Source organism: Callithrix jacchus, chromosome 3 (genome assembly GCF_049354715.1).
Source record: "Callithrix jacchus isolate 240 chromosome 3, calJac240_pri, whole genome shotgun sequence".
Classification (NCBI taxonomy): domain Eukaryota; kingdom Metazoa; phylum Chordata; class Mammalia; order Primates; family Cebidae; genus Callithrix; species Callithrix jacchus.
Window position 1 is genome coordinate 120,931,537 of NC_133504.1, and position 23,173 is coordinate 120,954,709.

The 23,173-nt window shown below is 42.5% G+C and overlaps 1 protein-coding gene across 3 annotated transcripts in view; it reads right to left on the bottom strand.

Annotated features, from left to right (window-relative positions):
* Positions 1–1,602: 1,602 nt before the first annotated feature.
* The window catches only part of LOC100410419 (zinc finger and SCAN domain-containing protein 5C), a 28,654-nt gene continuing 7,083 nt past the window's right edge, over positions 1,603–23,173 (bottom strand). For 2 of the 3 annotated variants that reach the window (XM_054253267.2, XM_017970475.4), the window contains exon 2: positions 1,603–4,027. In XM_054253267.2, the coding sequence (XP_054109242.1) occupies positions 1,986–3,515 (1,530 nt within the window). In that variant the 5' untranslated portion in view covers positions 3,516–4,027 and the 3' untranslated portion in view covers positions 1,603–1,985. Of the gene's footprint in view, positions 4,028–22,814; positions 22,976–23,173 lie in introns of all 3 variants that reach the window. The other variant, XM_054253266.2, reaches the window with a different exon arrangement.

The window sequence follows — 23,173 nt, forward strand, 5'->3', positions numbered from 1 at the left end:
TACAAATAATTTCATAGCATTAAAAAAAAAAACAGGTAAGCTGGCCGGGCTCAGTGGCTCATGCTTGTATTTTCAGCACTTTGGTAGGCTGAGGTGGAGGATCACTTCTTGAGCTCAGGAGTTTGAGACCTGTCTGGGAAACATGGTGAAACTACATCTCTACTAAAAATGCAAAAAAAGAAAAAAAGAAAAAAAAAAAGATACTGTTCTCAAGATATGGGGATATGAGGTCACTCCCAAGTCTAGGTCTGTTTAGTAAACATTATCAACTGTTTCCTTAACTGTAAACATCTAGAGGCTATGAATACCTAACTTTCTGGGTATGCAGCCCAGCAAGTCCCAGCCTCATTTTCCTAGCCCTTACTCAAGAGAGGGTCGCTCTAGTCTGAATGCCTGACAGCGGTGTGCACCTGCAGTCCCATCTACTCAGGAGGCTGAGGTGGGAGGATAGACTGAACCTGGGAGGTTCAGGCTGCAGTGAGCTACGATTGTACCACTTCATTCCATCCTGGGTGACACAGCAAGACATTGCCTTAAAAAAATAAAAAGGAACTCATATTTGGAAATTTTTGTTTGATAGCCTGGAATTTAACTTTACAGTAGTATGGTAAACTGCACAAATGAACGCAACCCCACAGTATAGCACAGGTTTATTATGGTTTAAATAGACCATCTGTATGTGCTCAAGTTTGCAACTAAAATTAATAAGGTCGTGTTACAGCTTTAAAATCCATGCAGGAACGTTTTCAGGAAGCAAAGTGCTATGGTATTATCTACTGGCAGGTTCTGAGGCAGGCCTAAAGCAGGGCTGCATTTACTTGGCACGATATGCCTTCCATGTCCCAGGGATTCTCTTGGGACATACTGACTTACCTGGAGAGGTGAACAAACTCACTGGAGAATGCAGCCTACACCCCAGACGTGCATTTACCTTTACACACAACAGCAGGACAGAGAAGCTGTGTTTAGCATAGGGCCAGGCAAGCCGTTGACAGCAGGTTAAGGAGAACTCTGCAAATAGACCACAGAGTCTCAGGACTGGGTCTACTCACTAGCTTCCTAACATTCTGGCAGAGAGTGGCATTCTTTATAAGGTAAGAAAGAAATTTTCCCTGATTTGGATCTAGAGTTTTATGCCTAAAATAAATATGATTCATGTCCTGGGAAAGCTTGGTTCTGATGAACTCTGTGTCCTTGGCTGACTTATACCTCCCTCGCCCCCTTAAAATCCGACTTCTGATTCAGGGGTGAAAACTCTACCCTTTATTTTCAAGGTCCAGGAAGACCTGGACCCTCAGAAAGTCACTTAGGAGGAACCAGTCTTTGGGACAGAATTATGCAGCTTATGTCCCAAGTTTGTTTGAGCCCCAATGATCAGAAAAGCATGATAATTCTATGGTTTTCCCCTTTTTACTCTACCACTGGAAGTCCCCTAAATTTACTTAACAGTATTTCCCTGAAGCTATAAAGCCAAGCTATTTTGTTCCCCCTAAGTCAGGAATGTTTTAATATGTAAATATGAATTCCACAGAGATTTTGCTTGACTAGTATACTTTAAGCTGTCGAATTCGTTCAATGAATTAGGTAAACTCCATTAACTGATTTCTTTTTTTTTAACTAAAAAAATTGTTTATTTGAAACAAAAATTTCCCCAGGCATTGCATATTTAATCTGGACCCCCTACTTTGACAATTTTACTTTAGAACAAAACTGCGGGTAACAGCAGGTCAATCAGAAGCCTCAGTCTTTTTTGTTATAAAATACTGAAAACTAGTAAGATGTTTGTTTATTGAAAGAACAGCAACACAAACTGAAACAAACCTATACAAAAACAATAGACATCATGAAACAGAAAACAAAAGTCAGTGGGGAGAATCAATATTGACTCAGACTCCTGGCAGTTTCTATCTAGGGCACTCCCTCTGAGTGCCAGGCGCCCTTCATGCGCCATATGTCATCTAATAACATCAGTGAAAAATCATCATTCACATTCTCTTGGTGCAGAATACATAGACCTGATTATGGAACCCCTGGGAAGTAGTTTCTGGATGTGTTTTCTGGTGGCGTTTTAACGTTTCAGGTCGACCAAAGGCTCTTGGACACTTGGAACATTTATAGGGTTTCTCTCCAGAGTGGATGCGCTTGTGCTGGTTCAGGTTCTTCCTGTAGGTGAAAACTTTATTGCAGTCTTTACATTCATAGGGCTTCTCCCCTGTGTGGCTCCTCTTGTGACATTTCAAGGAGAACATCCTGGTGAACCGCTTGTAGCAGACGTCACACATGTAGGGCTTCTCACCAGTGTGGATTCGCTGGTGAACTCGGAGGTCTGAGAGCTGCATGAAGTGCTTCCCACAGAGATTACACTGAAAGCGTCTCTCTCCTGTGTGTGATCTCTTGTGGATGACTAGCTTGCCGTAATACTTAAACCTTTTACTGCACACATCACATGCAAGGGGTGGGAGTGCCATGGCTTCTTGGCCAACAGGCTGACTGACTGCACCTGCAGGGCCTCGGGAACGAACTGGATTTATCCTAGCTTGTCCCAGGCTGTCTGTGTTGCCCACAAGTGAGGCTCCTCCTTGAGGCCCTTCTTGGGAAATGAAGGAAGCATCTGGTTTGCTTCTTTTGGGACCTCTCAGATTCAGAGAGTCTCCTCTGCTCTCACTGTGAGTTGAAGCTTCTCTCTCCACAATGCAGGCAGCAGGTATGTCAGCATCCATATTTTCCACAGAGGCTTTTTTTGGTTCCTTCCCCTCCTTTGCTCTCACCACACCTGTGGGACCCTTCGGAAGCTGAGGCTCTGAAGATGTAAGTCCTGTGTTCTCTTCCCTGTCTACATTCAGATCCTTCTCCAAGGTCAGCGTGGGTCTCAGAGCCTTTGGGTCACCTTTTATGACAATAGTCTCTGGCAGCAGGAAGTCCTCTTCCTGCCCCCTGGACAGTGCAGGGATCCTGGGAAAGGTCTGTAGCTCTTGGCTGGCCTGGCCTTCACCTGGAGACATCTCATTCACAGAGGAGGCCGGCTGGCTGGACACGTCTCTCAGATCATCCCTAACACTGGCGGGGGCTTTGGGCATCTCAACATCTGAGTCCTGCGTAAGATACTCCTTGCCAAGGAAGTTGACCACAGACCATTTCTTGGGTTTTCTGTTATTTCGTAGCAGGTCCTCCAGGTCTTTGCAGCTCTGTACACTGTTCATCATGACTAAGACCTGGAGCTCCTGGGGCATGGAGATCATGAACTGCTCCATCACCAGCATGTCCAGGATCTGCTCTTTGGTGTGGAGGTCAGGCCTCAGCCACAGATGGCACAGCTCAGTGAGTCTCCTCAAAGCCTGGATGGGGTCCAACTCTTCCGGGCAGCTGAACATCCTGAAGTTCACATGACACGTCTCAGGGTCTTGGTCTTGATTTCCAAGTTGAGTTTCCTCAGATGCAACAGACCGTGGCAGCTCTGACCCAGGGCTGTTGCAGGGTTCTCGCTGACCCCATGAGGGTGTGCAATTTGCAGCCATATCTAGTGGAGGATATTTTAATCAGTCTCTGAGGAAGCTCTTCCAGTAGCTGGTGTCTAATTGGGACCTATCTACACAGGTCTCCTTTGGTTTTCCTCAGTAATAGAGTCACTGCTTGTTCAGAAGTCTCCTTCCTGCTTTCTGCCTCCAACCTCCCTGCATCTGGGATGAGTGCTCCTGATTTCTTTTTCTATTGCAAATTAATATGAGGGTCATCTCTTCAGATATGTGTGTTTTAGGCTGGGCACGGTAGCTCACACCTGTAACCCCAGCACTTTGGGAGGCCGAGGCAGGTGGATCATCTGAGGTCAGGAGTTCAAGACCGGCCTGGTTAAAAGAGTGAAACCCTGTCTCTACTAAAAAACACAAAATTTAGCCATGCGTGGTGGCAGGCACCTGTAATCCCAGCTACTTGGGAGGCTGACGCAGGAGAATCTCTTGAACCTGGGAGGCAGAGGTTGCAGTGAGCCGAGATCATGCCACTGCACTCCAGGCTGGGCGACAGAGCAAGGCTGTCTCAAGAAAAAAAAAAAAGATATGTGTGTTTTAAACTTTATGCATACTATCAATCAGTTATGTGATAAAACCATTAAATTGCTCAGAAAAAGCATTCTTAACTCATAAGATTAACCAAGTTTCTTTAAACAAGGCCAGTTTTTTTAACAGATCTGTCAAAATCTGTTTGAATAAAAAAATTAAAAATCACTAAAAATAAACAACAGGAGATTCAATTCACAGCAACCAATTAGAAGAGGCCCAGTTTACCTGAGCCAGCATAAGGAAGTCCCCTCTGTTTTAACCCTGTAAGAAAAGTATCTTTGTAACAAACAATTCATTTTTGTTCCTTGTTTCTGCTTTCTTTAGCCTTCTTCTACCTATAAAGCCTACCTCCTGTGCTCAGCTAATCAGAGCACCTTTCTAATTTTAGAAGGGAGGCTGTTCTATTCACCAATCGCTAAATAAAAGCTAATTATGGGAGGCCAAGGCAGGTGGCTCACTAGTTCAAGTGATTGAGACCATTCTGGTCAACATGGTGAAACCCTGTCTCTATTAAAAATACAAAAAATTAGCTGGGCATGGTGGCGCATGCCTGTAATCCCAGCTACTCAGGAGGCTGAGGCAGGAGAATTGCCTGAACTCAGGAGGCGGAGGTTGCAGTGAGCTGAGATCGCGCCATTGCACTCCAGCCTGGGTAACAAGAGTGAAACTCCGTCTCAAAAAAAAAAGCTAATTAGATTTAAATGAATGTCAAAAATTTTTGACATACGTATATATGCATGATACAAGTATCACAAGCACTTCATAAAACAGATACAGTATACGTAATGGAATATAGTAATTGAGGCCGGGTGCTATATCTCATGCCTGTAATCCCAGCACTTTGGGAAGCTGGGGCAGGTGGATCAGCCAGGGTCAGGGGTTCAAGACCAGCCTGGCCAACATGGCGAAACCCTGTCTCTACTAAAAATACAAAAATTAGCTGGGCATGGTGGTGGGTGCCTATAATCCCAGCTATTTGGGAGGCTGAGGCAAGAGAATTGCTTGAACCTGGGAGGCAAAGGTTGCAGTGAGCCAAGGTCGCACCATTGCACTACAGCCTGGGCAACATGAGCGAAACTCCATCTCAACAACAACAAAAAATATATATATAGAAATTGCAGTCTTTGGAGTAATTTTCTGAACAGTAATCTCATTATCCTTTTTTCTTAAGTTGCATTTAGTATTCATCTGTTTATTTCTTATGATATGGAAAAATGACATCCATAGGGCATTTTTTTCTTCCAAATAATGAAAATATCCTGTGAAATATTAGGAAATTTGTAACTATCTTTTGAGGTTTCTGATTTTCTTTCTGCTTAGTGGCTTATTTCTAGTTATAAAACAGCTACATAAAAATATAACTCTGACAAATTCCACTATTTACATAAACACTTATAAACTCTGTATATACAATTTATATTTCTTCTTTCATACAGTGCTAATTGGAATTCCAAGCAAATATACCCCCCCAAAAAAAGAATATATTGTTAAAATCTTATTTACTACAGTGATTACTTAGTTTATATCAATATGTGGTATTCAGACTTCCTGGGGCTGTGTGCTAACATGCAGATTCCAGGACTTCACCTCACAAATTCTGTTGCAGTACGTCTGGGGTACAACCAGGAATCCATATTTTAATAACATTGACATGTTATTTTTATGCCCAATGAAATTAAAAAGCCATATATTTAAGAGACATTTGTTGTATTTTTCTCATGAATCAATTTTGTACCTAATTTTGCCTCAAATATTTAAAATTTTTTCTTTAAAAAAATCTCCCAAGCTGTGTAAGTTTCAAGTACCACAAAAACCTCAATCTACTCCTGCTACAGGTGAGCTTGTAATTCATATTTTTATATTTCTAAATGATACCCACAGATCATGTAATTCAAAGAAACATGATGGAAACCTTGGAAAATTTCAAAAGGGGGATGTGAAGAGGCTACATCTAAAATAATGAGGTCTAAATGCAGCATGTTTCCAGAAGTTGCTCCCTGTGCAGAAGGGTCCACAGCCACCAATTCTCAAGCATGAGTGCATGGAAGAGGTGACAAGTTATATGGTCATGAGAACAGCTGACCTGTAGTGCCCTTTGGAGAACCACTCCTAGTACAAATTAAGGTATTTGATTAGATGGTATTTTGTAACTGACTAGAAGTTTAACTCTCATGCTATTCCAGGACTCACTGCACTCATCCCAAATTTGGACTGAGGTTAAAAATTAGAAATAAAAAAAAAAAGGCTGGGTACGGTGGCTCAGCCTGTGATCCCAGCACTTTGGGAGGCTGAGGCAGGTGGATCACTTGAATCAGGAGTTTGAGACCAACCTGGGCAACATGACAAAAACTGGCTCTACTAAAAATACAAAAATTAGCCAGGCATGGTTGTGCAAACCTGTAGTCCCAGCTACTCAGGAGAACTGCTTGAACCTGGGAGGCAAAGGTTGAAGTAATTCAAGATTATGCCACTGCAGTCTAGCCTGGGCCATGGAGCAAGACTGTTAAAAAGAAAAAAAAAGGGCCAGGTGCAGTGGCTCACACCTGTAATCCCAGCACTTTGGGAGGTCAAGGCACGTGGATTACTTGGGCCCACTAGTTCAATACCAGCCTGGCCAACATGGTGAAATCCTGTCTACTAAAACCATAAAAATTAGCCAGATACGGTGGGTGTGCCTGTAGTCCCAGCTACTCAGGAGGCTGAGGCAGGAGAATCGCTGGAATCCAGGAGGCAGAGGTTTCAGTGAGCCGAGATGGCACAACTGCACATCAGCCTGGGCGACAGAGCAAGGCTCTGTCAGAAAGAAAGAAAGAGAGAAAGAAAGGAAAGAAAAAAAAGAAAGAGAGAAATATTACATATGCACTAGATACATCAACCATCTTCTTCCCACCCATGACCTATTCAAAGAGAATCTGTCCTCTACCTGCAATCACAGTGGTCATACTTATCTCAGGTGAACCATAGACAACGGATTCAGGGTGAGCCGATTCTATGCTCTCCTTTGAGAAACTGTTCCTATTGTGCAGAGAAGTTCTGATGTGTGGGTACATTGGGACACACATGACACCATGGCAAATCAAAGCCTTGGGTCAGAGTTAGGGGAGAGCAAACCTCGAGAACCTTGCAAAGATCAGAAAGAATGAGACACATGACAGTTTTCACAAAAAGCATTTTAAAAAACAAGAATGAGATAGAGAAGGAACAAATGGACATACCTAGGGAAGCAGAGATGAGAGATCATCTGATCCTAAAAAGGCTATTTGTTGGATGACTACTTCCTATGCAATAGGATTCTATATTCCATCACATATGCCTCTGAATCGCTTGAATAAATACCCTTCCTGGCTGGGCGCAGTGGCTCATGACTGTAATCCCAACACTTTGTGAGGCCGAGGTGGGTGGATCACCTGAGGTTGGGAGTTTGAGATCAGCTTGACCAACATGAAGAAACCCTGTCTCTACTAAAAATACAAAATTAGCTGGGTGTGGTAGAGCATGCTTGTAATCCCAGCTACTCAGGAGGCTGAGGTAGGAGAATCACTTGAACCCAGGAGGCAGATGTTGTGGTGAGCCGAGATCAGGCCGCTGCACTCCAGCCTGGGCAATAAGAGAGAAACTCCATCTCAAGAAATAAATAAATAAATAAATGCCCTTTCTGTCTACACCCAGAGAGCTGTGCTGAGGAAGTTTTGGTCCTTATCAGCAGAGATCTCTAGTTAAGACAATGGTGCACTTATCAGCCACAGGTTTCAGAGTAGTTAAGGAAGGAAGTACACATCCTGTGGAATATGAGGCTGCCTGTGGAATGCAAGTAAGTAGAGCACTGAAGCTCAGACTGGGGCATCACAGAAACAGGCTGCTGAGGACAAGGCATGCAGCTAGGGTAATGAGGTCCCTAAACAAGAAGACTCCCTGTCTACAAAGAGTAAAGTGAAGGGCACTCAAAAGTATTGAGATTTTTAGCTACTAAGAAAGGGGTACATTCAGCTTCCTAGTCTTACTAGCATTAGTTATATATTTAATATATTATAGTGTAAATGTACATTCAAGATAAGGTGATGAAAAAGTCAAAATCTGGCTATTTGTGACAGTCAAAGCACAGGTTGCAATTTTGGCGGGACAAATGGCATAGGGATTACAGCATAGAGAGAGATTAGATCAAAACTCTTATTTTTCTTACTGCCTCCATCTACCTACTCTGAATACTCTGCAAGAATTGAATAGTCAAAGCACCAACTGCTAGTTATTGCCTTTTTTTTTTTTTTGAGACAGAGTTTTGCTCTTGTTGCCCAGGCTGGAGTGCCATGGTGCAATCTTGGCTCAATGCAACCCCTGACTCCTGGGTTCAAGTGATTCTCCTGCCTCAGCTTCCCAAGTAGCTGGGATTACAGGTATGCGCCACCACGCCTGGCTAATTTTGTATTTTTAGTGGAGATGGGGTTTCTCCATGTTGGTCAGTCTGGTCTCAAACTCCCAACCTCAGGTGATCTGCCCACTTCGGCCTCCCAAAGTGTTGGGATTACAGGCGTGAGCCACTGCACCCAGCCAGTTATTGCCTTTTAAAAATTATTATTATTGTTTTTGAGACAAGGTCTCATTTTGTCACTCAGGCTGGAGTGCAGTGGGCACAATCTTGGCTCATGCAGCCTCAACCTCCTAGGTTCTAGCAATCCTCCCACCTCAGCCTCCCACCTTGCTTAGACTAAGACGTGTGCCACCACATTTGGCTAATTTTTGTATTTTCTGCGGAGATGGGGTTTCACCATGTTGCGCGGGCTGGTGTCAAAATCCTGGGCTCAAGTGATCTGCCTGTCTTGGCCTCCCAAACTGCTCATATTACTGGCATGAGCCTGGTAATATTTGGATGCCAAGCCTCTAAAAAATTGTTTTTAAGGGATCTAGATGACATTACAGCATGTGGGCCTGGTGCAGTGGCTCACACCGGTAATCCCAGCATTTGGGAGGCTGAGGTGGGTGATCACGTGAGGCCAGGAGTTCGAGAGCAGCCTGGCCAGTATGGCAAAACCTTGTCTCTACTAAAAATACAAAAATTAGCTGGGTGTGGTGACACATGCCTGGAATCTTAGCCACTCAGAAGTTTGAGGCAGGAGAATCCCTGAACCCAGGAGGCAGAGGTTTCAGTGAGCCGAGATTGTGCCATTACACTCCAGCCTGGGTGACAAGAGTGAGACTCTGGAAGTAAGAGAAGAGCACAGAAGATGTTCAGAGAGATAATATATATATCACTGCAGAGTAAACCTAGCTCAAGGGATATAAACAGAGTCCTGGGAGGTGAGATAGATCCACTAGATCTGAATAGGATCTTAGAATAAAGATGAGAGCTAACAATACTTAGGAAAAGTCAAAGGGCATGGTAGCTCACAGCTATGATCCTAGTACTTTGGGAGGCTGAGGGCAGAGGATTACTTGAGGTCAGGAGTTTGAAGTCAGCCTGGGTAACATAGTGAGATCCATCTCTAAAAAGAAAATATTAGCCAGGCATGGTAGTACACACCTGTAGTCCCAGCTACTTTGGAGGCTGTGGCAGGAGAATCACTTGAGCCCAGGAGGTCTAGGCTGCCATGAGCTAAGATCACAGCACTGCAATCCACCCTGGGCAACAGAGTGAGACCTTGTCTCAAAAACAAAACAAAATAAAAACCAAAGTGGGAACCTGCTGTAAGATGAGGTACTATTATAAGCAGGGTAAATGTAAGGGGAAATAGGGAAGATAAATGCAGAAAATAATTGACAAGAGGCAGAATATATTGGTGATAATAGTGTTTTGAATTTTCCCTTGAGGAAGAAATCATTTGGGGATCTCAAAAAAAATAAAACATAGTAAAACCAAAAGGCTAAGATCCTAGTTTGTCTTAGTCAGTTTGAGCTGCTGTAACAAAATTACCACATAATGGGTAGCTTAAGCAACATTTATTTCTCACAGTTCTGGAGACTGCGAAGTCCAAGATCAAAGCACAAGCAGATATATGGTGAGGGTCTTTTCGTGGCTTGTAAACAGGTGCCTTTTGCTGTATGTTCACATGGCTGACAGATCATTTCTGTCACATCTCTTCTTATAAGTGCAATAATCCTATTCACAAGGGCTCCATCCTCTTGACCTAAGTACCTCCTAAAGTTCCCACCTCCAAATACCATACCATGACACGAGGAATTAGGCTTCAACATATGAATTTTGGGGAACACAAATATCCAGTCAATAGCAGAGCTGTCAGAAAAACAGTAGGAGGCATTCGACTCTACTACGTCAGAATAATTTCACACCAAAATACTGGAAAATGGTAGACCTGGCTATGAGGTTTGGGCATTTACTTCCTTTGCATCTGGTCTAACTAAATCCTGAAGAATTGTAAAGCACAAACCTATCCCAACATTGGAAGAGATCAAAAATGTCCTCTGAATTACATCCTTAAGACTTCATGGGTAATTTTAATCCAGATGTATTTTAATTTTTTTTTTTTTTTGAGATGGAATCTCAGTCTGTCTCCCAGGCTGAAGTGCAGTTGTGCAGTCTTGGCTCACTGCAACCTCTGACTCTTGGGTCCAAGTGATTCTCCTGCCTCAGCCTCCTGAGTAGCTGGGATTACAGGCACACACTACCACACCCAGCTAATTTTTGTATCTTTAGTAGAAATGGGGTTTCACCATGTTGGCCAGGCTGGTCTTTAACTCCTGATCTCAGGTGATTTGCCCACCTTGGCCTTACAAAGTGTTGGGATTACAGGAGTAAGCCACCGTGCCCTGTCAGAAATTTTTAATTGTTACACAAAATATTTTCATAATTGTTCCCAATTTTCCCTTAAAATTGTGATCACTACTCAATAGGAATACTGTGTTTGTAACATTATCTCCTGGTTTTGTGGTCAGCTTACTATTTTAATTCAGTCCAAGGCCCTATATTGAGAGTTGGTGCTCAATAAATATTTGTATACTTCTTTATTGAATAAGATAGGGTCACATAACTCCAGCTTTTACTAGTAAATGGGGCTTGCAAAATCATCTGATACCAGCATCCATCTGAACCATACACTATATTATGTTGTGTTTATTGAAGAATAATTTATTGCACTCTGGATCTTAAAATAAAGTACCTATATTTCACTTTGGAAAATGTCTAAAAGAAAAATAAATGGAGACTCTACTGAAAAGGCCTAATGTCATCGACTTAATGGCAAATACAACATGGAATTATGTTCTGGGGAGGATGCTTCATCCTTAGCAAGGAGGATACAATTCCTCCCTGCTACTTCTCTGTGGGTCCTACCCAGAAAGAGGCTTGAGAAAAAGGCAATTGAATATTTGTAAGTAGCAGTTCATAAAAACTCAGTTAATGCTGAAGAAACGAGTTGGTGGATCTAAGTAAATAAAAAATTTTTTCTGATAAGAAAAATGAAACTTAGAAAATCAAATAATGAAGACCAATTTCAAATGTTGTCTTCAGGCACAATGCTTTTCCCTTATCTCTTTCTTAACCATCTTAAATGAAGACTCTCTATTTATTTAATATAATTTTATATTTCTACTTCTTTTTTGACAGAAAATGAATTTCTCTCTTAAAAAATAAAGGTTACATTTAACATACAAGCTTTGCTGCAGTCTAGAAAGTAGAGCAAATTGGAATAGGATGAGAGAGAGAAAAAGGAGAGAAAGAGAAAGAGGAGAATGCCTTGGAATGCACAGTAGTGAGTAGTGTGTTTGTAACAGTATCTCCTGGTTTCGTGGTCAGCTTGATTTCCTTGGAATGACCTGAACTTGGCAGGGAACTCACTATGAATAGTTTTGAGTTAAAGTGTCCAGACCATTCCAGGGGTTGCTGAAGTCATGTCACATTAAATGTTACCTGACCCAGTACCACGGAAGTTGACGGGAGCATAAAAGCTAAGAACTGAAAGAAAATGTGTTGACATAAAATTTAACACTGCTGTTTTGTTTATCAAAATGTATATCAAACTTATAAAATTCAACATGTACTATTTGACATTCTCATTTTATAAATGCAATTTTAATTCAGTGACTAATGAGAACTTGGTGAATAACTACCTGGGTTTTTGAACAATTTGAAGAGCCAAAATAGTCATATATTTAAAGGCAAAGGCAAATAACAACATGCTATACATAAATATTGGCCAGGCACCGTGGCTCACGCCTATAATCCCAGCACTTTGGGAGGCTGAGGCAGGTGGATCACCTGAGGTCAGGAGTTCGAGACCAGCTTGACCAACAAGGTAAAATCCAGTCTCTACTAAAAATACAAAAACTAGCCAGGTGTGGTGGCAGGCGCCTGTAGTCCCAGCTACTCGGGAGGCTGAGACAGGAGAATTGCTTTAACCTGGGAGGCAGAGGATGTGTGTGTGTGTGTGTGTGTGTGTGTACACACACACACATATAAAGCAAGGTGACCCTCTTTAGAAACCTATTAAAGGATTGTAACACCAGCAGAGACAGGATTCCACTTCACTTCACTCCCCCATTACCTAGAATGACAGAGATACTGACCTCAAGGGACTCAAACTGGCAACATCAATGGGGGACTGTGATGATTTGTAAATACATTCTATGAGGCAGTGACCCCCTAGTGGCATGCCAAGGTCAGCGCCTATCTGAGGAGTGTCAGTAAGACAGGTGTACCAGTGACCAGGCACAGAACAAAGAGACGGAGTTCTATTAATGGCTGTCAAAAAAATCAAACTGACTCTTCTCAGACTTGCCAAGGGAAGGAGGAACTTTGAGTGCTGAGAGGATTGGAGAACTGGTGTGCCAGTATTTACACAGGTGGGGCTCAGAGCTAGAAATTCCTCTTGCCTTAATACTAACCTCTGAAGCTGCTGTGGAATATGAGGGTATACTATGTATTGATTACCGTACACTTTACTGAATTGTTTAATGTAAATTGACTGGCTCAATACAAAAAAGGTCCTTAAAAAAATCTTTTGAAAAGATTTCCTAATGTTAGCCTTTAACTTCTTCTTTTTCTTTTTTCTGAGGAGTTTCACTCGTTATCCAAACTGGAGTGCAATGGCACGATCTCGGCTCACTGCAACCTCCACGTTCTGGATTCAAGCAATTCTCCTGCCTCAGCCTCCCGAGTAGCTGTGACTACAGGCGTGCACCACCATGCCCAGCTAGTTTTTGTATTTTTAGTAGAGATGGGGTTTCACCTCGTTGACCAGGATGGTCTCGATCTCTTGACCTTGTGAGCCACCTGCCTTGGCCTCCCAAAGTGCTGGGATTATAGGCATGAGCCACTGAGCCCAGCCTTAGCCTTTAACTTCTAACATTAGAGATAATATTATAATTATGATAAAGTATTCTGGCTTTATCTATTTAGGTAATTACATTTTATTTTGGCTCTCTTGTTTAAAATATATATCAAATTTATAAAATTCAACATGTACTATTTGAGATTACCAGTATTATAAATGCAATTTTAATTCAGCGACAATGAGAACTTGGTGACTAACTATCTGTCTGGCTTTTTGAACACTTTTAAGAGCCAAAATGGTAATATATTTAAAGGCAAAGGCAAATAATATACACACAGAAATATAAAAGCAATACTATTACTAACATTACTAACATAGTTTTATTTTTTCATATGAACAAGATTCAGTTTCTATAACCTTAACAGCCCCATCTAATCGGCATCCAGTTTCTATAACCTTAGTAGCCCCATCTAATAGGCATTCCTTTCTACAGTAAGGAATATGGTGTGTGTATAATAGTGCATATGGGAGTAGCAGTCAAATAAAGTCTGGTCTATGTTCTACTCAGCAATTCTCTGGATTAAAAAAAATGACTTGGCATTCATATCACCCTTTTAATATTTATTGCCTATTTATATGTTTATTATAAATTCTTTTTTTTTTGAGACAGAGTCTTCCTCTGTCTCCCAGGCTGGATTGCAGTGGTGCAATCTTGGCTCACTGCAACCTCTGCCTCTTGGGTTCAAGTGATTCTCGTCTCAGCCTCCCAAGTAGCTGGGATTACAGGTACACACCACCCCACCCAGCTATTGTTTGTATTTTTAGTAGAGACAGGATTTCACATGTTGGCCTCGAACTCTTGACCTCAAGTGATCCACCTACCTTGGTCTCCCAAAGGGCTGCAATTACAGGCGTGAGCCACTGCACCCGGCCTCTATATTGCAAATTCTTGATAGTGGTTAAGAGGCCAAGTTTCAATGAACCTATAAAAATTCATCAGTAGCCCCATCTAATAGGCATGATGAAGAATGTTTGATATTTGAGGAGGAGGGAAAAGTCTCATAGAATATTGCAATTTCTGCCCCATAAAGATTGGTTCCTCTCACCATATTTCTCCACCAATATTTTTTTCTCTTTATCTTACCTTAACCTCAAGTGTTCAGAAGACACTTTAGATTCTGGACTAGAATAGGCTGAGCATGGTGGCTCATGCCTGTAATCATCCTAGCACTTTGGGAAGACAAGGCAGGCAGATCACTTGAGGCTAGGAGTTTGAGGCCAGCCTGGACAACATGAGCAAAACCCTATCTCTACTAAAAATATTTTAAAAATTAGCCAGGTGTGGGGGCTCACGTCTGTAGTCTCAGCTGCTCAAGAGGCTAAGGCATGAGAATCACTTAAACCCAGGAAGCAGAGGTTGCAGTGAGCTGAGACCATGCCATTGCACTCCAGCCTGGTTGACAGAGCGAAACTCTGTCTCAAAAACAAAAACAAAAAGATTCTGGAATAGAACTTATCTCATGCTTTAGAGTAGTGGATTTGGGAATATGATTAATTTATTTCTTCAAAATGCAAGTTGTCATTAGTATGAGCAAGATTTAAGTCAAAATTAACTGATCATTTTCTACATGGGTTAATCCAAAGAGTTATTTAGTGTGGTTAGATACTTGAGTCTTAACTTTCTGCTGTTATACAGTTCAAATAAGTAACCTATTAATAATAGCTTCTGGAACACAATTAAAAGAAGAAAATTCCTTTGGAATGTATTACTTAAAGAATTTACAGAATACCACCCCCACCCCCTGGCAATCTTTCAAGGTAAAATAGGAAAAACTATTTTTCCAAGATGGCTTAATTTTATTAAAGACAAAAAGATGAATAAACTTTCAAAATCTTCTCTGAGAAAACTCCCCAAGTGACTGAGAAGACCCCATTTTGGCCAAGATGACTACAGAGACACCTTAAAACTACGTTCCCAGGGCCATGACATAATGGGAGGTCCCACTTTTTATACACTGTCCCTTGCTAACCACCATCAGCCTTCCTTCCCTACACGAAAAACAGAAACCAGCCCTTTCAAAACAATGGCTGCACCACTGATTTTAACTAACCACCTGATGCTCACCCTCCCTTTTGCAGTTTCCACAAAACAACTGACCAGCATTTCTTCCTGATAAGAGACCACAAACCATGGCATGGTTCTGGCCAGTCAATAGAGAATGTGCAGTGAAGGTTTTTGTGTCTTTTGCTTCAGCTTCTGATGTCAGAGGGCCAGAAATGCCACCCTTGGATCATGCTAACAACAGCCATTTTTTGAACATGGGACCCATGGGGAGACTTGAAGCTCAACTTCACATGTGCATGTTTCTCCTTTCATAAATATGCATGACTCCTCCTATAGCTCATTTAATATGCATATTCAGCCTCCCCACTTAGCATAAATCTCTGTCTTATTCTTCCAACTCTCCAAGTGCCTGTTTCTGGCTTCTGGCTAGAGGCTACGCTTTTCATCCTGACAGAATGACTGCCTGCAAGCTGGTTCTTTATGAGAAATAAAGCTCTCCTTTCTAAGTTTATGAACGTTGTCATTCTTCAGCTGACACCTCTGTATACCAGGTGCAGTGGCTCATGCCTGTAATTTCAGTTATTCAGGAGGCTGAAGCAGGAGAATCAACTGAGCCCAGGAAATAGAGACTGCAGTGAGCTATGACTGCACGCCAGCCTGGGCAACAGAGACGAACCCTGTCTCCTAAAAACAAAACAAAACAAAAAACCCCAAATCTTCTCCATGTCAGTGATATATTTGTGTTGCTATATTAGAAAATAAATTAGTTTTTGTAAAATTTTGTCTCTTGATTAAAAAAAATATATATATATATATTTTGAGACAGTCTCACTCTTGTCAACCAGGCTGGAGTGCAGTGGCACACTCTTGACTAACTGTAATCCCCACCTTCCAGGTTCAAGCAATTCTCATACCTCAGTCTCCTGAGTAGCTAGAACTACAGGTGTGTGCCATCACACTTGGCTAATTTTTTTTTTTTTTTTTTTGAGACGGAGTTTTGCTCGTTACCCAGGCTGGAATGCAATGGCGCAATCTCGGCTCACCGCAACCTCTGCCTCTTGGGTTCAGGCAATTCTCCTGCCTCAGCCTCTTGAGTAGCTGGGATTACAGGCATGCGCCACTATGCCCAGCTAATTTTTTGTATTTTTGGTAGAGATTGGGTTTCAACATGTTGACCAGGATGGTCTTGATCTCTTGACCTAGTGATCTACCCGCCTCGGCCTCCCAAAGTGTTAGGATTACAGGCTTGAGCCACCGCGCCCAGCTTAATTTTTGTATTTGTAAGAGAGGTGGGGTTGCGCCACATTGGCCAGGCTGGTCTCAAACTCCTGATCTTAAGTGATCCTCCCATCTCAGCCTCCCAAAGTGCTGGTATTACAGGCATGAGCCATTGCACTTGGCTGAGAAAATAATTTTTATCTGAGGAATACAAATCCTTTTAATTATCAGGCCCAGATAGACATTAAAATGAGACTGCAGTCCTGCCTGATTCTTGCCTTTGAGCTGTGTGTTCATCTCTTAAAACTGCTTCCCATTGACACAAATAGCTATAAATTAACCTATTAATGCTACACCAGATACTATAACCTACATCCTATAGTTTAACAACATCCAGCCAATTACCAATCAATGTTATTTCTGTGAACCAATGCAAATTCCTGGCAAACAACTTTGTATTAGTCTACTCTCTGCCTTGCTATTTGCCTTTAAAATCCACCTTTAACTGCTGTTATTCAGAGTTGGGTATTCAGGGCAACTTGAATCTATGCTCTCAGGATGCAATCCTCAATCTTTGCCCAAATAAACTCTCTATTTACATTAATTTTGCCTCAGCTTCTTCCTTGTAGGTGGACACCCTTCGTGCTATTTATGAAGCCTTTTTTCAATCACACTAAAGATGGAAATCACAGTCTTGTAGGATTATCAGTATGGCATGGGGGCTGGGGGTGGGGAGGATACAGAGTAGCACTGATGAACTAAAATTTACTTTTTTAGGAAATCAGCATCTCCCTTGAATGATTTTGATGTCTTTACTCACACACAAAATCTACTAATCCAGCAGAACCCAGGAAATCACCTAGTGATTTAATACTCACAAATCATATCATGTTTTTCTTAAGAGAGAATGTTAAGGATAGGATATGTCCATAAAACTAGCTCCCATCCTCCTATTCTGTTTTATGCTCTATTATGAGATCTCAGCTCCCATTTACTCTGCAAGTCCAGTTCTGCTTTTTCTTCTAGCAAAAACCTTTTGCTCTACTGGTTTTCTAGATTCTGCTTCCTGTTCTCTCCTAATAGGGTGTATGCGTAGATTTATAATCCAGATCACTTTTGGGTGGCCTCATAACACTCTCCAGTCCACTCCCAATTACATGTTTTCTCTTGATGTTTCAAGTGATCCAAAACAGCCATCTGGGACCAATGTGACTTTAAACTCTAAGGCTCCGAGAAAAATATTAAGGTGTCCTGTTCTATATTAGCTACAGAGAGAAATCTCTCCAGCATCAAGGTTGAAATAGCTTTTCTTTTACGCATTCCCTGCAAACAAATGAAGCTCGAACAATATTTACACCTTTTGAATCTCCTAGTCCAGATGGTCTACAAACTGGGTCATTTAGTTCTCACCTACATTTCTTTCGTCTTTACTAAATTCACATTGCACTTTAGTAGGAGGGATATCTAAAAGTAAGCCCTCAATAAGGCCTCAAAGAGAAAGAAAAAGTTAAAGTTAAGAAAGAGACTAAATAGGAGAGAATATACAATAAAGAAAAAAAATATATCTACACACATATATTTTTGAGGCAGAGTCTTGCTTTGTGGCCCAGGTTGGAGTGCAGTGGCATGATCTCGGCTTACTGCATCCTCCACCTCCCAGGTTCAAGCAATTCTCCTGCCTCAGCCTCCCAAGTAGCTGGGATTACAGGCACCTACCACCACGCCCAGCTAATTTTGCATTTTTCGTAGAGACGTGGTTTTGCCATGTTGGCCACACTGGTTTTGAACTCCTTACTTCAGGCAATCCACCTGCCTTCGCCTCCCAAAGTTTTGGGATTATAGGCATGAGTCACCACACCTGGCCAAAGAAAAAAAACTTTTTTTTTTTCAGACGGAGTTTTGCTGTTGTTACCCAGACTGGAGTGCAATGGCATGACCTCCGCCTCCTGGGTTCAAGCAATTCTCCTGCCTCAGCCTCCCGAGTAGCTGGGACTATAGGCACGCACCACCATGCTCAGCTACTTTTTGTATTTTTAGTAGAGACGGGGTTTCACCTTGTTGACCAGGATGGTCTCGATCTGTTGACCTCGTGTTCCACCCTCCTTGGCCTCCCAAAGTGCTGGGATTATAGGCATGAGCCACAACTCCTGGCCAAAGAAAAATATTTTTGTAATCTAAGGCATCATATTGAGATACATGAAATGGCCAGGTGAGGTGGCTCATACTTATAATCTCAGTATTTTGGGGGGCCAAAGCAGGAGGATCAGTTGAGGCCAAGAGTTCAAGACCAGCCTGGGAGCATGGCAAGACCCCATCTCTACAAAAATTAGCAGGGCATGGCGGCTTGTGCCTGTAGTCCCAGCTACTTGGGATGCTGAGGTGGAAGGATTACTTGAAACCAGGAGGTCAGGTTGCAGTGAGCCAAGATTGTGCCACTGCTGCCAGGGTGACAGAGAGAGACCCTGTTCCCCACCAAATAAGAAATATATGAAATGTATAAAAACAAAGATTAATTACTAAAAATATATGGACCAAAAGAAAAAGAATTGAAAGGAAAAAAACATCCAATTTTTCATTTGTCAAAAAAAGGTTGAAAATCAAGCATGATAGGCAAATATTCCAACATACATTCCCTAAATAAATCAAACTGTTCTTTAGGACATCCACCCCACCCCATTCCTGCTACCAGTATCAGATGATCAAGGTCAAGTCTCTCAGAGAGTCACTGGTTAATTTTCATAAATCCAACAAAATGGCATTCAAACCCCTTTGCAATCTGAACCGTAAATTGTCATTGTTGTAGAAGGTGGTAAGACAGTTAATTTTATGTGTGAATTTGTCTGAGCCACAGTGCTCAGATATTTGGTAAAATACCATTCTGGAGTTTCTAAGTATATGCCATATATATATATATATATATTTTTTTTTTTTTTTTTTTTTTTTGAGATGGAGTTTCGCTCTTGTTACCCAGGCTGGAGTGCAATGGCGCGATCTCGGCTCACCACAACCTCCGCCTCCTGGGTTCAGGCAATTCTCCTGCCTCAGCCTCCTGAGTAGCTGGGATTATAGGCACGTGCCACCATGCCCAGCTAATTTTTTGTATTTTTAGTAGAGACGGGCTTTCACCATGTTGATCAGGATGGTCTCGATCTCTTGACCTCGTGATCCACCCGCCTCGGCCTCCCAAAGTACTGGGATTACAGGCTTGAGCCACCGCGCCTGGCAGAGTAGATGCTATTTTTTAATGGATGAGATTAACATTTAACTCAGTATAATTTGAGTAAAGCATATTACCCTCCATACGAATAGGTGTCATCCAATAAGTTGAAGATCTTAATAGAACAAACACTGATTTCCCCTAAGCAAGAAGGAATTCAGCTAAAAGACTGATTACGGCCTTGAAACTGCCACTCTTTCCTGGGTCTCCAGCCTAGCCTGCAGATCTTGAATTTACCAAGCCTCCACAATTGTGTGAGCCAATTCCTTAAAATAAATCTCTCACTCTCTCTCTACACATACAAATGCACATGTGTGCACACACACATGTACCCTGTTGACTATGTTTCTCAGGAGAACCCCAATATAGAGATAAAATCAAAGATTCTATAATAAGAAATATGAATTCTGGCCCTGGATCTGCCATCTACTAACTGTATATATTGGAAAAGTTACTTTACTTTGGGAGGCCAAGGTGGGTATCACCTGAGGTCCAGAGTTCAAGATCAGCCTGGCCAACATGGTGAAACCCTGTCTCTACTAAAAATACAAAATTAGCTGGGAATGGTGGCGCATGCCTGTAATCTCAGCTATTCAGGAGGCTGAGGCAGGAGAATAGCTTGAACCAGGGACATGGAGGTTGCAGTAAGCCGAGATCGTGCCATGGCACTCCAGACTGGGAAACAAAAGCAAGACTCCAAATCAAAAAACAAACCAACAAATAAATAACATGGGAATAAATGAGGCTGAGTGTCATTGTGCATACATGTAGTCCCACCACTTTGGGAGGCTGAGATGGGAGGACTGCCTGAGGCCAGGAGTTTGAGGCTAGCCAGGGCAACATAGTAAGACTGTCTCTACAAAAGAAATTAGCTGGGCTCCTGCTTGAGCCCAGGAGTTGAGGCTGCAGTGAGCCATGATCACACCACTGCACTCAGGCCCAGGCAACAGAGCAAGACTGTCTCCAAATAATAATGATAATAATAGTAATAAAATAAAATGGGAAAAAGTAATCCCTTTAGCTCTTTAGCCAGGTTAGATTGCATTCCATGTCATTCTCTTATTATCTCTATTCCTCTGTTCCTGCTACACCCTTTGCCTCTCTTTGCTGTTCTTGTCTACTTAGATAACTTACTTTTCTTCCCATACCTGTGACAGTTTTAAAAACAGCTCCATGAATTCTTTGATACTCTTAAAGTTTAATTCCTCTCCCATTCAGTATTGCAGCTTCCATCTTTTTTTTTTTTTTTTTTTGAGACGGAGTTTCGCTCTTGTTACCCAGGCTGGAGTGCAATGGCGCGATCTCGGCTCACCACAACCTCTGCCCCCTGGGTTCAGGCAATTCTCCTGCCTCAGCCTCCTGAGTAGCTGGGACTACAGGCAAGCGCCACCATGCCCAGCTAATTTTTTGTAGTTTTAGTAGAGACGGGGTTTCACCATGTTGACCAGGATGGTCTCGATCTCTTGACCTCGTGATCCACCCGTCTCGGCCTCCCAAAGTGCTGGGATTACAGGCTTGAGCCACCGCGCCCGGCCCTTCAGCTTCCATCTTGTCTCTCTCTGCCCTCCCCACCATCACTTGTTACATGTGAAGCCAGCTGCTTGATCTTGGACAGCCCTATGGAGAGGCCTAGTGGCAAGGAATTGAAGCTTCTACCCACAGCCACTGACCTGGGAGGCAGATTCTCCAGCCCCTCCATGACTTGAGCCCCAGTCAACAAGTTCACTGAAATGTTACAGTAGATAGCTTGTCAGACATGGGCAGAGCAGAAGAGGGGCCCCCACACAAGGAATGTCAGGCAACCATAAGGTGATTATTTCTTTTTTTTTTTCTTGTGTCCCTCCCCCCAGCTATTTATTTATATTTTTGAGACAGAGTCTTGCTCTTTGCCCAGGCTGGAGTGCAGTGACACAATCTTGGTTCACTCCAACCTCTGCCTCCCGGGTTCAAGCAGTTCTCTGCCTCAGCCTCCTGAGTAGCTGGAATTACAGACACACGACACCACGCCTGGCTCATTTTTGTATTTTTAGTAGAGACAGGGTTTCATCACGTTGGTCAGGCTGCTCTCAAACTCCTGACCTCGTGATCCACCCTCCTCGGCCTCCCAAAGTGCTAGGATTACAGGCATGAGCCACCGTACCCGGCCCAAGTGATTATTTCAACCATCTCTCTAAAATAATAATTGGCTGCAGCCAGTGCCAGGGAAAGAGTTTCCCAATAAACAAAAACACCAGAAAATGGTGATCATCAGCTTCCCAATAAGATCTCAGGAATTGGGTGAGTGGGCTCAAGCATGCACATTGAGGCAAAATGGCAGTTTAACTGATACATGACCTTCTAGAAACATTTGACTGGTAAGGGAAGAAGGCCTCAAGCGAGCATGCATACACCACCAGTAAACACGCTGCGCATGCTCCCCTCCCTAGCTCTAGTAGGCCACTCTGCATGCAGACAGCCCAGCCCCAGAGAAGAATCAGGGTAGAAGGGATGCAAGACCCTGGAAGCATGCCATCATACAAAGCCCAAGTCAAAAAGTCAAACCGCACACTTCATCTCTCAAGTCGCCCCTTGGGCCTCTTCCAAGTGTACTTCCTTTCATTCCTGTTCTAAAAGATTTTTAATAAACTTTCACTCCTGCTCTAAAACTGTCCTCAGTCTCTCCTTTTGCCTTATGCCCCTCAGTTGAATTCTTTCTTCCAAAGAGGCAAGAATTGAGGTTGCTGCAGACCTGTATATCTTTGCCACCACTAACAGTCACCTCATGAAAGACGCTGAGCCAGAACCGCCCACCTAAAGCTTCTGAGCCTCAGAAACTGTGTGAGAGAATATATATTTCTTGTTTTAAGCAGCTATATTTTGAGGTAGTTTGTTACACAGCAACTCATTAATACCTCACATACTCAAGTCTAGCACATAAAGATCTCTTATAATAGTTAAGCTAAAAATGAGTGTTTCTTATGTGTCATACATTGTTCTAAACCTTTTGCAAATAATATCCCATTTAATTGTTATAAAGACTCTAGGAGATATATTCTTACCTCCATTTTACAGATGAGGAAACAGGTCAAGTTATAGAAAGCTGAGTAGGCCGTGCAGGGTGGCTCACACCTGTAATCCCAACATTTTGGGATGCCAAGGTGGGCGGATCGTTGGAGTCCAAGAGTTTGAGATCAGCCTGGACAATGTGGTGAAACACCATCTTTACCAAAAAATACAAAAATTATGTGGGCATGGTGGCACACACCTACAGTCCCAGCTACTCCAGAGGCTGAGGTGGGAGGATCAATTGAATCCGGGAGGTCGAGACTGCAGTGAGCTGTGATTGTGTCACTGCATTTCAGCCTGGGTGGCAGAGCGAGACCCTCTCAAAAAAAAAAAAAAGAAATACTGAGTAACT